General features: G+C 59.7%; 1 protein-coding gene across 1 annotated transcript; it reads right to left on the bottom strand.

Moving 5' to 3' along the window:
• Nucleotides 1-4,876: 4,876 nt before the first annotated feature.
• Nucleotides 4,877-7,383, bottom strand: CD248 (CD248 molecule). The gene has a single exon (XM_030833523.2). It carries the CDS (start codon nt 7,381-7,383, stop codon nt 5,089-5,091), a length of 2,295 nt encoding a protein of 764 aa, XP_030689383.1. The 3' UTR covers nt 4,877-5,088.
• Nucleotides 7,384-11,651: the final 4,268 nt, after the last annotated feature.

Here is an 11,651-nt window from a genome sequence, read left to right as displayed (position 1 = left end):
GCCTAATGTCCCCAACCCTCAGGTAGTGGAGCTGGAATCAAAGCAAGGCTGTTTGGTGCAGGGTGCCTGGTCTTCTGTTTTTTGGCTGCGTTGGGTCTTCATTGCCGCGCGGACTTTCTCTAGTCACAGCGAGCTGGGGCTACTCTTTGTTGCGGTGCTCGGGCTTCTCATTGCGGTGGCTTCTCTTGTTGTGGAGCTCTGGCTCTAGGCGCGCGGGCTTTAGTAGTTGTGGCGCACGGGCCCAGTTGCTCCGCAGCATGTGGGATCTTCCCGGGCCACGGCTCGAACCCGTGTCCCCTGCATTGGCAGTGTGCCACCAGGGAAGTCCCTAGGGTGCCTGGTCTTAACCACTGCCAGTTGGTCTCCTGGAAAGAAATCCCCAAACTCACCAAAATCACGCTAAAGCATGGCCACTCTCAGGGGCCCTAAAGCTGCATCTGGTCTGGGCCCCTTGTCTGGATCCCACGAGGTCACAGGCCATGCCTCACTTAGCATCATCATTCACCAAAACCATAACAACTGACTGTGAGGAAGGTTTCACCTGCCCCCCCACACCCAATCACATCATGATCAGCCTGGGAGCCCACATCTTGCAGCCTCACCCCTAAAAGCAAGTTTCCTCGGAAATGGGCGTTTTCTGATCAGAGACATGGCGGTCATTATGCACTGGCTCTGCTCTAGGGGTGAGGATCACAGAATCTACCTGGATTCAAACCTCTACTTGCTAACTTGGTCAAGTAGGGCAGGTGGCTTAACACAAGGCACTCAGGCAAGTGCCTTCAGCTTCCTCATTCATAAATTGTGGTAAAAATGGCAATTCTTGGGGATTGTTATGGTTCTTAAATGTTCTTTTCTTAAAAATTTACTTATTTTATTTATTTATTTTTGGCTGTGTTGGGTCTTTGTTGCTGCATGCGGGCTTTCTCTAGTTGCGGCGAGCAGGGGCTACTCTTTGTTGAGGTGCGCAGGCTTCTCACTGCGGTGGCTTCTCTTGTTGTGGAGATGGGCTCTAGGTGCGTGGGCTTCAGTAGTTGTGGCACGCGGGTCCGGTAGTTGTGGCTCACGGGCTCTAGAGCGCAGGCTCAGTAGTTGTGGCACACGGGCTTAGTTGCTCCACGGCATGTGGGATCTTCCTGGACCAGGGCTCGAAGCCGTGTCCCCTGCATTGGCAGGTGGATTCTTAACCACTGCACCACCAGGGAAGCCCTTTTAAATGTTCTTTAAATGCTACGGTTCTTAAAAGATTCTTAAATGTAAAGCCCTTAGAATTGGGCTAGGCATATAATAAGGCTGCAAGCATCTACTATTCTTTTAATTAGTATTTGGCACCAAACCCCACTCGCATTTGTAAAGGCCAGGACACCAGAGGTGGAATCCCCTCTGGAAGGCATCCTACTCCCCAGGCCTGAGTTTGCCGGGTGTGGTTCTGAAGCAGGGAGTGCTGGCACCTAGTTGAGCTCAGTAGGTGTTAGTTCCAACCCCCCTCAATTATAGCTCCCCGGTCTGTTCCAATATTGTTTGAAGAATATTTTATTGAGTTCCTAGCGCTGAACTCCAGAACCTCCAGGGCTCCCTGGAGAACTCCCCCCAAACCCCGTCTAGTGTAGGAGTCAGCAGACTAATATTTTCAAATGTAGGGATGAGCACTGATATAGAGGTCGGCCTTGAGATCAATTCCGCTCCAAAAACTGTGACTGTCAGATCCCAGCTGAGGACCTCTGAGCCCAAACCCACTCCCTCCCGCTAAACACACACTCCTATGAAAGGTGTCCGTCCACACATCCGAGCGCTAGTTGGGGGAAGGGAGGGCCCAGCACTAACAGTTCTTGACCCCAGGTGAGACGCTGTTCTTTCGCCCCCGGGAAACAGGATTCAAGAGGAAGAACAGCAAGAGTCCCACCAGCTGCTATGAAGACTGGCAGGGACAGCCTCAGCTTGAGGACCAATGTGAAGCCGTCTTGGGGTCTTCCAAATACGACGGAGGGCACCTGCGAGCAGATCTGCCATTTTGCCGGGGGAACTCGGCAGATATTACAGTAATAAACATTTAATAAATTAAGCAACTATTCATTGAACACTAGTGTGCTCTGGGAGAGGCCGGATTGAGGCTTTCTGGTGGCTTCAAGCCACCGAAGGTAGGTGGCGCCAAAGGCCCATTCATGGACACCGTCCGCCGGACTCTTGATACCGTCTTGGAGCTCCCTCCAAAGAACCCGCGATCTAGACGAACGGAAACCGGGGGCAGGGAAGGAGAGTGGGCGCCCGGGTCGGGTCCAAGGGGCATCCTGGTCAATAGGGTTCGGACCCAGTAGTCTGAGCATACCCAGAGGCAGTGAGGACTTCGAGGGTCCCAGGTCCGGAGCGGGCGTGGCTTCCGTCCTGAGAAGGTGGGGCCTAGGGTGGGTGGGGCTATACATTAACAGGAGGCGGAGCCTGAGAGGAGAGGTTGGGTTACTTTCTCTGCGTGGTTGATGCCTGTGCTCAAAGCCCCAGAGAGCAGCGCTCTGGGTGGGCGGGACTTAAGGGACCATCAAGGGCGGGGCTTCTGGGCATTCGTAGTGGGAAGGCCCTGGGGCTCTGTGTAGGTGGGCCATTACCTCAGTAAGAAGCGAAAGTGTGTTAGCCATACGTGGGCGGAGCTCTTCCCTTGGTGAGGCCGGTCTGGGGTCCCGACCCTACGATGTTGGATGCTGGGGGGGGCGTGGCTTGTAGCTGGGTGTGTAGCCTGAAGAGACGCTAGAATGGAACGCGGTGAACCCCTGGAGGGCGGAGTTTGCATCTCTACCGGACAGAGTTCATGTCTCTGCGGGATTCCCTACACTCGTGGACCTAGTCCCCAGCTCTGCAAAGGGCGGAGCTGCGTGAGGAGAATGTGCAAACTCTGGGCGGAGTTCATACCTCCTGGAAGCTGCAACTAATAACCTCCAGTCTCCTAGCGCAAGCTGCGCTTAGGAGGCGGGGCTATGGCCCTGGTGGGCGGGGCCTAGGTACTGCCTTGGCCGGGGCGGAGCTGATAGAGCAGAGGGGCGGGGCAATCGCTCGGCGAGAACCTCTGAGCTGGCAGGGGGCGAGGCTTGTGGCCTTGGTGGGCGTTGCCTCTGGAGAGTTCCCGAGGGGACGCCAGACAGCAGTGGGTGGGCGTGGCTCGTAGCTCCGAGAAGCCAAGCTGATAGTGCAGGCCCGGGTCGCGCCTGGAGGAGGCGGGGCCTGAATCAGTGGGCGGAGCCTCAAACGCAGCTCTGGGTCTGGGCGGAGCCCCATTTCGGCGCTAGTGGGGGCTCTGCCCTGGGAGGCTGTCTGTTTAGGGCCGCACGCAGCTCCGCATCTGGTGCTCATTACAGGATGACAAAGAGCCGGCTCTGGGCCCCCTTCCCCACTCCCATCCCCGCCCTCCGACAGCAGTGCTTTTAACTCCTTCCTGCCCTCGGGGCGCTGTGGATCTCCTGCCCAGGGTCACAGGAGGGAGCTCTAGTTCTTCCCGTCCTAGCAGGCTTTGTCAACCCCCAGTCTGCGCCCCCCACCTTCTTCTCAGACCTAGGCCTTTGGACCACCTCGCGACCCCCACTCCCATCCAGTGAACCTCTCTGGCGGCGCCTCCAACGTTAAAAGCTTGGGCTGGATCTGTCGGGGGCGTCTGGTTTGAGTTAGGGGAACGTGAGAGCGGAGGGGGGGCGGTGCGTAGCGTTCCCTCCGCCCCCTCCGTGCCGCCCCCCACCCCGCGCCTCTATTCGTCCCCAACTCCCGCCCCTCCTCTCCTGGTCCCTTGGGGCCCAGCTCAGCCTTCTAGCCCAGGCCCAGCCCCTGGGGTCAGAGGGTGGCAAAGGGCACTGCATAGGAAAGGGGGATCTGGGTCACCCCTCCTCGCCTGCCCGGATGGTCGTGGTGGTTCTGCTCCGTCCTAATTAGAGGTCCCTTAGAAGCTGCAACTGAAAAATCACAGAGGTGGTGGGAACCCACGCCTCCCCCTCCCCCTCCCCCTGCCACGCCTCCCCCTCCTTGGTCCCCCCAAGGCAATGAGCCAAGGATGAGGGAGGTTGCTGGGTCCCCACAGGCTGTGATTTTTTTTTTACCATCCCCTCCTCCCGTTCATGGCACATCTCAGCCTGGAGCAGCCTGAGCCTTGCTCGGTCTGCTGTTCTCCCTCTCCCAGCACCATCCACACAGAGAAGGGCACAGTGTGGCCCAAGATGGGAAGGCCTTGCTCAGGAGGCTGCCCAGGGAGCTGCGTGTGGGATCTCGCTCCTGGGCTCCTGGCTCTCCGCAGCCCAGCTTCTAGGCTCTTACTCCCACCGCCTCCCCAGAGCAGAGAGGAGTGCCTCCCATCGCCTACAACCCAGGGGGGTGACAGCACCCTTGACTCAAGCTGCCTGAGCCCCAGACACCAACTTCTGGGCGGCCTTTGAGGAGGGGAAGGGAAGTACCAGAGCTGACTCTCTAGACCGCCTTCACTCCCCAGAATCACCAGGCCTAGAACTTGCCTTTGACCCCCTAAACCCCAGTCTGGCTCCAGTTCAGCAGAAGCCCTCATTCCAGATTCAGTCCCACCTTCTAAGAGTTATGGTAAAAAGAGGAACCAATATGAAATTCTCTTCATGCCGAACCTCCCACTCCTAGGCTCTCTGTGTGACCTTGGGCAAAGTTCTGCCCTCTCTGGGCTCCTGTTTCCCTGAGAATCTCTAAAGCATACCCTGCCTTGAGGAGTCTTACCTTATTTCCTGGGGAGCCCAAAAAAGCTGAAGGAAGATCCCCTCTTTTTTTCTGAGTCCTCCCAGACCCTCCCCTCAGGCACCAATGGGGGTCAGGAGCTTTGGGTGAGGTTGGCACCCCGTTTATTGGAGAAGACCCCAGAACCCACCCCCTGAGGTCCTGGGGGGCCTCGGCATCTCCTCCGTCGTGAGTGCTGGGCCAGGAAACAGAGCTCCCAAGAGTCAGGTCTAGCGGTTGACTGAGAGAGGAGCCTGGCTGGGCCCGGGGGACCAGGAAGCCTTCTGTCCAGCTGGGCAGCCCCCGTGGGTCCCTGGTGCAGCCTGGCCCATGTGTCCAACGCATGGCCCTTCCCCCACCCCACAGAGCGGGGGCTGCGCCCCATCACACGCTGGTTCTGCAGGTCTGCACCCCTGTGAGGCTGCCCCGGTGGGGCACGGGTTCCGTTGAGCCCTTGCTCCCGGCGTGGGTGACCCAGCGATAGCAGTCGGTCACGCGCTTATTGGGCGCGTGGGGGCCACAGCGGGTACAGTACACGATGCCCAGTGCAAGTAGGACCACCAAGAAGACGCATGTTGGCACTAGGAGTGCCACCAGCAGCCACCGATCATCCCTGCGGCTGCGGCCTGCTGGACTGGCCTCCCCCAGGGCTGTGGGGACTGCCGAGGGCAGCCACGGGGCCAGGTTGGGGTCAGGGGTACCTTCCCTTGGGACTTGTCGGGCTTTGGAATGGGAGTGTGTCGGGCTAGTGAGTAAGGTCTGTTTAGTGGGGCTCTCTGGGGGCAGGGGAGTGTGGAAGGCTGGGGGTTGGGTGGCAGCAGGCACGGGGACTTGATGGGCAGGCGACACAGGGGGCCTGGAGGTAGTGATCAGAGAAGATTGGACAGTGGAAGTAATGGGATGGTGGGTGGCCTGGGCTTTGAGGACCGGGATATCTGGGGTCACAGGGGTTTGATGGGCGCTGGAGGTGGTGACCAGAGGGGCGTGGTTAGCTGGGATTCGAGGCAAATGAGTGGCGTTCTGGGTATCTGGAAACATGGGGGACTGGTGAGCGGGGAACAGTTCAGGATATTTGGCTGAGATACTTGGGGGCCGGTGGGCAGGGGTCGGTCCTGGGTGTGTGGCAGAGATAACGGGGGGTCGGTAGGCAGAAGGCAGATCTGGAGAGTTGGCTGAGATCTTGGGGAACTGGTGGTCAGAGGGCAAAGCTGGCTGTACTGCAGGGATCACGGGGGGCTGAGGGGCAGGGGTCAGGGGTGGACGCGTGGCAGAGACAATAGGGGGTTGGTGGGCAGAAGGCAGTGGGGGGCGTGTGGCAGAGACCACCACAGGCCGGGTGACAGAGAGCACTGAGGAGTGGTAGGGGACCCTAGGGGCACTAAGCGGGGGTGGCCAGGTGGGGTCCAGGTAGGGCATCCGTGACTCTCTGTCCTCTGGGAAGCTAGGTCTATAGGCCAGGCCAAAGTCAGGTGACTGCGTGGCCTCCATCCACGGGATCCCAGGCATCTCTGTCCAGCCACCATCGAAGACCTCCCAGGCTTCATCTTCATCCTCTTCATCCTCCCCATCATCCAGTAACTCGTCCCCAAGGTCCTGGGAAGCCCGGGCGCCCATGGCCCCAGCGGGGCTGCAGCTGATGCCATCAGCCTCCAGCTCGTGGCCCTCGCTGCAGTAGCACTCAAAGCCACCAACGTAGTTGACGCACATCTGCTGGCACACGCCGGCAATCTGGCATTCATCTGTGTCCACGCAGCGGTGCGGCTCATCCTCGGCTGGCCGGAAACCCAGGCGACAGTGGCAGCTGTAGCCCTGTGGCCCTCCAGGCTCACACTGCTGCTCACACAGGGCATGGGCACAGGGGTCCTCGCAGCTGCGCCCGTCCACTGCCAGCCGGAAGCCCTCGGTGCAGCGACAGGACACCCGACCGTCTGCCTCCTCCACGCACTCGTGTTCACAGCCCCCGTTGTCCGGGCCGCAGCCAGTACCGGGACACAAGGGCCCAGTCCGCGACCAGCCCACGCCACCGTCAGGCTGCTTCACGCAGAGCAGAGAGGCTTCTCTGCCAGCCTGGCACGGCACGGCAGCCACAGAGCCGAAGGGCAGCCACTGAAACTCTGCAGAGACCAGGTGGAAGGGCGTGGTGTAGACGGCGGGGCCGGCCTGGCCTGCCTCATCGGGCAGCGCTGGGCAGGAGCCCTCGAAGCCAAACTGGCACAGGTAGCCATCGACGGCCAGCGTGCACGAGCCCTCGAGCCAGCGATGCTCGCCACTCGCCTCAAGGGCCGCACAGCGCTGGGCCGGGCAGGGCCCACCCGTGGCGGGCTGGGCCCAGTTGGTGAAGGCCGTGTCCTGGTCCCCTGTGGTCCACGTGAAGCCCCGCAGTGGGCGCTGAGGCTGGCAGTGCCGGGCCTGCCGCTGCAGCCCGATCCACAGCAGCCGGCTGGCCGGGCCGGGGCCCACCAGGCTGTCCACGCGCCGGGCCTCCTCGGGGGTCCGCGGCGTGGCCAGGTCGCCCCCCAGCTCACGGCAGGCCCGCCAGGCCTCCAGGAAGGTGCGGCGCCGCGGGAAGAGCGCGTAACAGCTGCCGGGGCCGCAGGCAGCGCGGGGCTCGGCGGCCCAGGGGGCCTGGCCCAGCGTAGGCACCGCGGCCGCCCAGGCCAGCAGCAGGCGCAGCAGCATCGCGACGCCCCCTGACTGGCCCGGGCCCGGCCGGCAGCCGCTCTTGACAGGGGGAGTGACTGGGGCCTCCGGCGGGCGGGCCGGGGGCGGGCCCGGGCCGGGCTCAGGCCTTGTAAGGAGTGGGCTGGGGCCGCTGCCAGCTCCCTTCTCTCGCTCCCCGGGGGCCGCCAGAGCAGGAAGCAGTCGGGCGGGGGGCAGGGGTGGGGGGTGCTGGGAGTGGGGGCAGGGGAGGGGAGGAGGCGCTGCTAACGGGCTGGGAGTCGAGAAGAGGAGGCTGGACGACCCTCAGAGAACTCCAGCGCCGTCTGGGGCTCTTGGCAGAGGTTGAGGTCGCTTCCCAGAGACTCACAGAGACCCCAATCGGGACACACTGACCTCATCACACCCGTGAACAACTGCTTGTCATGTGTGTGGAAACATGCTCTGACTCACGCTCTCACATCACACACGTGTGTATGCTCCTGTCCACACACAAGAGCACTCTCTCGATACTCTGTCCTTTCGTCCCAGGTTGCACATACTCTGACATGCTAAACCCTTTAGGTGTACATGCGAAAGTGGTGTGGCGTTCTGCAGGCCCTAACACAGGAAGTCACCCACCTTCGCATGCAGGCCCTGGACGTGGGAAGCACCTCGATCACACAGGCGTGGGCATCCACAGCCCTCATTTATATACTGAGCTCCTACCTCTGCCCTCAAGCCTCCTGGCTCCAGCTGGACCGGGTGTTGGGGGTGGCCGGGGAAGGAGGAGGGGCAGGGGGCTGCCCTCCCTTCACCTCTGCTCAGCCTGGGGCCCTGGGAACCTGGACTTAGAGGGGGAGGAGGCGGCCCCCAAACAGGAAATGCTTCTCTGGGCTCCCTACTGCAGGAGGGCAGGGTGCATGGGGGAGGGGGTGGGCAGGGTGAACAGGGCTGGCTGGGAGGGGACTGGTGAGAGGCCACGTATGGACATGGGGCGCACAATGGTACACACGTGTGTGTGACACAGCCGTCACATGTGTGGAGCTCTCCTTGCCCCCAGACAGGGCCTGCTGCGCAGGCCTGGCTGGGGTCCTCTTCCCGCCCCTCCTGGAAGCCTCTGGAGGCATGTGTACTGAGCCCATTATTCAGGATGGTCCCTGGGGAGCTGGTTGTCAGATTAACCCGTGCACACCCACTGCACTCTTAGCAGAAATTTGAGCCGGGGCGGGGATGCTGAGAAGAGGTTCTGCCCCTCAGCGTGCTGTCGTGATCCGGCTTCCCACTCTGCCACAATCGGCTGTGTGACTGCAGGAAGTCGCTGACCTTCTCTGGGTCTCCACTTTTCTTACTTACAAAACGGGGCTAACGTGTCAGGGCCCTTCAGCTCAGCAGGGCTATTGTATCATGGCACTCAGTGTGTGCAAACGTGCTTTGTCAGCTGCAAAGCATGAGACAAATGTTCCTTAGTCTTCTGAGCAAATCTGGGGGGGGGGGTCGGGGGATGGAACCAGGGCGGCTTTGCTAACCTTCTTACAGTGGCAAGGCTGGCCTTGCAGACGCGGCCAATCCCCTTGAGAACCAGGACTTTAGAAGGGCTTGCTATATGCCAGGAAGGTCATTCTTTCAAGGTTTACATCTGTGAAGCACAGAGAATTATCCCCCTTCTCATGAGAGGAAAGTCAATGCGGGGCAGTTCATCCTTCCCCTGGCTCAGACCCAAAGCCTTGAGGTCATCCTTGACTCCTCTTTCTCCCACACCCCACATCCAATCTCTCAGAAAATCCTGTTGTCTTCACCTTCAGAACAGATCCAGAATCTGACTGCATCTCACCACCTTTGCCACCCATGTCTGGCCCAAGCCACTACGCTTGTCCATTTAGATTTGTGCAACACTCTCTCCTCTGGTCTCTCTCTTGCCTTCTCCATCCTGCCAGAGGGATCTTTTTAAACCCCAAGTCAGATCCAGTCACCCTCCTGCTCAGAACCCTCGAGGCCCCCGTCTCAACTCAGAAGAAAGGCCAGTCTTTACCACGCTCGGCCTCCAGGCTCTTGTGATCTCCCCACAAACTCCCTCTCTCATCCCTCTCCCTTCCCCTCATTCCCTCTGCTCCAGCCACTCTGGCCTGTGGATGTTCCTTAAACTCACCAGGCACATGTCTACCTCAGGGCCTTTGTATTGGCTGTTCCTCTGCTTAGAACACTCTTCCTGAAAGATGCAAAGTCTCTGCTTCTTCACTTTCTTCAGGTCTCAGCTCAGGCATCAACATCCCAGACCACCACCCTCCTCCGCCATACGCTGGGGCTCCCTGGCCCCCTGGTCTTGTTCCATTTTTCTCCTTTGCACTTACCCCTATCTGACGTGGTATATATTTGCTTGCTGGCCTGAATTCCTCAATAGCCAGGGTTTCTTGCCTTCGGTATTATTGAGATTCAGGGCTGGGTAATGATACTTTCTAGAGACTGTGTTGTGCATTGTAAGATGTTTAGCAGCATCCCTGGCTTCTGTCTAGATGCCAGTAGCATCCCTCCAGTTGGGACAATAAAAAATGACTCCTTGGGACTTCCCTGGTGTTCCAGTGGTTAAGACTCCACGCGTCCACTGCAGGGGGCGCAGGTTCCATCCTGGGGAACTAAGATCCCGCAGAACTCACGGTGCGGCCAAAAAAAAAAAAAAGACTCCAGACATTGCCAAATGTCATGTCCCCTGGGGGCAGCATTGCCCCTAGTGGAGAACTCCAGCCCTAGGAGACTGCGAGCTCCATTTGGGCAGGGTCATTGTCTTATTCCCTACTGTATCCCCTGAGCCTGGAAAGCTCCTGGCCCACAGATGCTGCTCAATGGGTTTTGCTGAACGAAAGAATGAATGAACGCACGCATGAATGAGTGAATGAGACTCAGCTAAGTGAAGAATCTGGCTCAGTGCAACGCAGGGGGGGTGATGCGATTCTGCCTGGAGCCAAAGCCCACCTGCTCCCCACATTCACCCAGCCTTCCCCAGAAGTCATACCATCCCAGGCCTGGGAGATCCCTGGAAATCAGCAAGCTTTTTTGTGGGTGGGTACACTGAGGCCCAGGGAGTCTCAGAGAGTTTGTGTGGGAGGCCTCGGACCCTTCTTCCAGTTCTTTTTGCTGCAGTGCCCTGAGGAGTCGTTGGAGCAGTCTGAGAGTTGGGTATGATGTCAAGAAATGAGGATGGAAGGAAGGCATGATGGGAAGAAGGCACAGCCTAGACAAAGTTACTGAGCTGGGAGAGCTCAAGATGTGTTTGGAGAATACAAAGGACTCTGCCGGGCCCGGAGGGAGGTTTAGGGTTAGAGGGACAGTGAAGACTGGAGAGAAAGTATCAGAAACGGGGTAGAGGCCTGGCCTGGAAAGCGATGGAGCTGCCCCTGGAAGGCTGGCCTCCATCATGGGGGTCACAGGGAAGAGGCGTGATGAGAGATCCCTGTGGCTGGTATGTGGTGGGTGGAGGGGGGACTGGAGGCCAGGGACCAGTCAGGAGGTTGCTGCAATAGTCTGGGAGAGGGGAGGGAGCTGGCTGTAGATCTGGGTAGCAAGGCGGGGCAGGCTGGGGAAGGCAGCCGCTAGAGGCTCTTCAGGGGCGGGCGGGGGCTGGCCAGAGCCTGGTCCAAGGGTGTGGCGGTCCCAGTCATGATTCGGGCAATGGCCAGTGCTGGGGCGTCTGAGGGGAGGCTGCAGGCCGTCTGGCGAGTGGGTGGGTCAGATCAGAGGTCAGGACTACAGCCTCAGTGGGGGTGAGGCATTGGGGGGCAGGCAGGAGGAGGAGGGTCAAAGGCCAAATTCCAGATGGCCTGGCTGGGCAAGTGGAGGGAAGCCTGAGCCAGGAGGCGGGCGGTAGTGGGGAGGAGTGGGACACCCTGACCCCAACAAGACTAAGGGTTTGGTAGGTAGAGAATGAGACTTGGAGATGCACCTGGGTGCCCAGTTTGGGTGGGCATCTAGCACTCACTTACCCCCCACCCCCAGGGCCATCCATGTTGGGAGAGGTGAGGTGGAGGCTGCCTAAGGTTTCCTTGGTGGCGCAGTGGTTAAGAATCCACCTGCCAATGCAGGGGACACAGGTTCGAACCCTGGTCCAGGAAAATCCCACATGTCGCGGAGCAGCTAAGCCCGTGCACCACAACTACTGAGCCTGAGCTCTAGAGCCCGCGAGCCACAACTGCTGAGCCCACGTGCCACAACTACTGAAGCCTGGGCGCCTAGAGCCCGTGCTCTGCAACAAGAGAAGCCACTTCAATGAGAAGCCCGCGCACCACAACAAAGAGTAGCCCCCGCTCACCGCAACT

This window comes from Globicephala melas, chromosome 8 (assembly GCF_963455315.2).
Source record: "Globicephala melas chromosome 8, mGloMel1.2, whole genome shotgun sequence".
In the NCBI taxonomy this organism is placed as follows: Eukaryota; Metazoa; Chordata; class Mammalia; order Artiodactyla; family Delphinidae; genus Globicephala; species Globicephala melas.
Note: the sequence above shows the minus strand (reverse complement) of the source record. Positions and strands in the feature narration are given on the sequence as shown.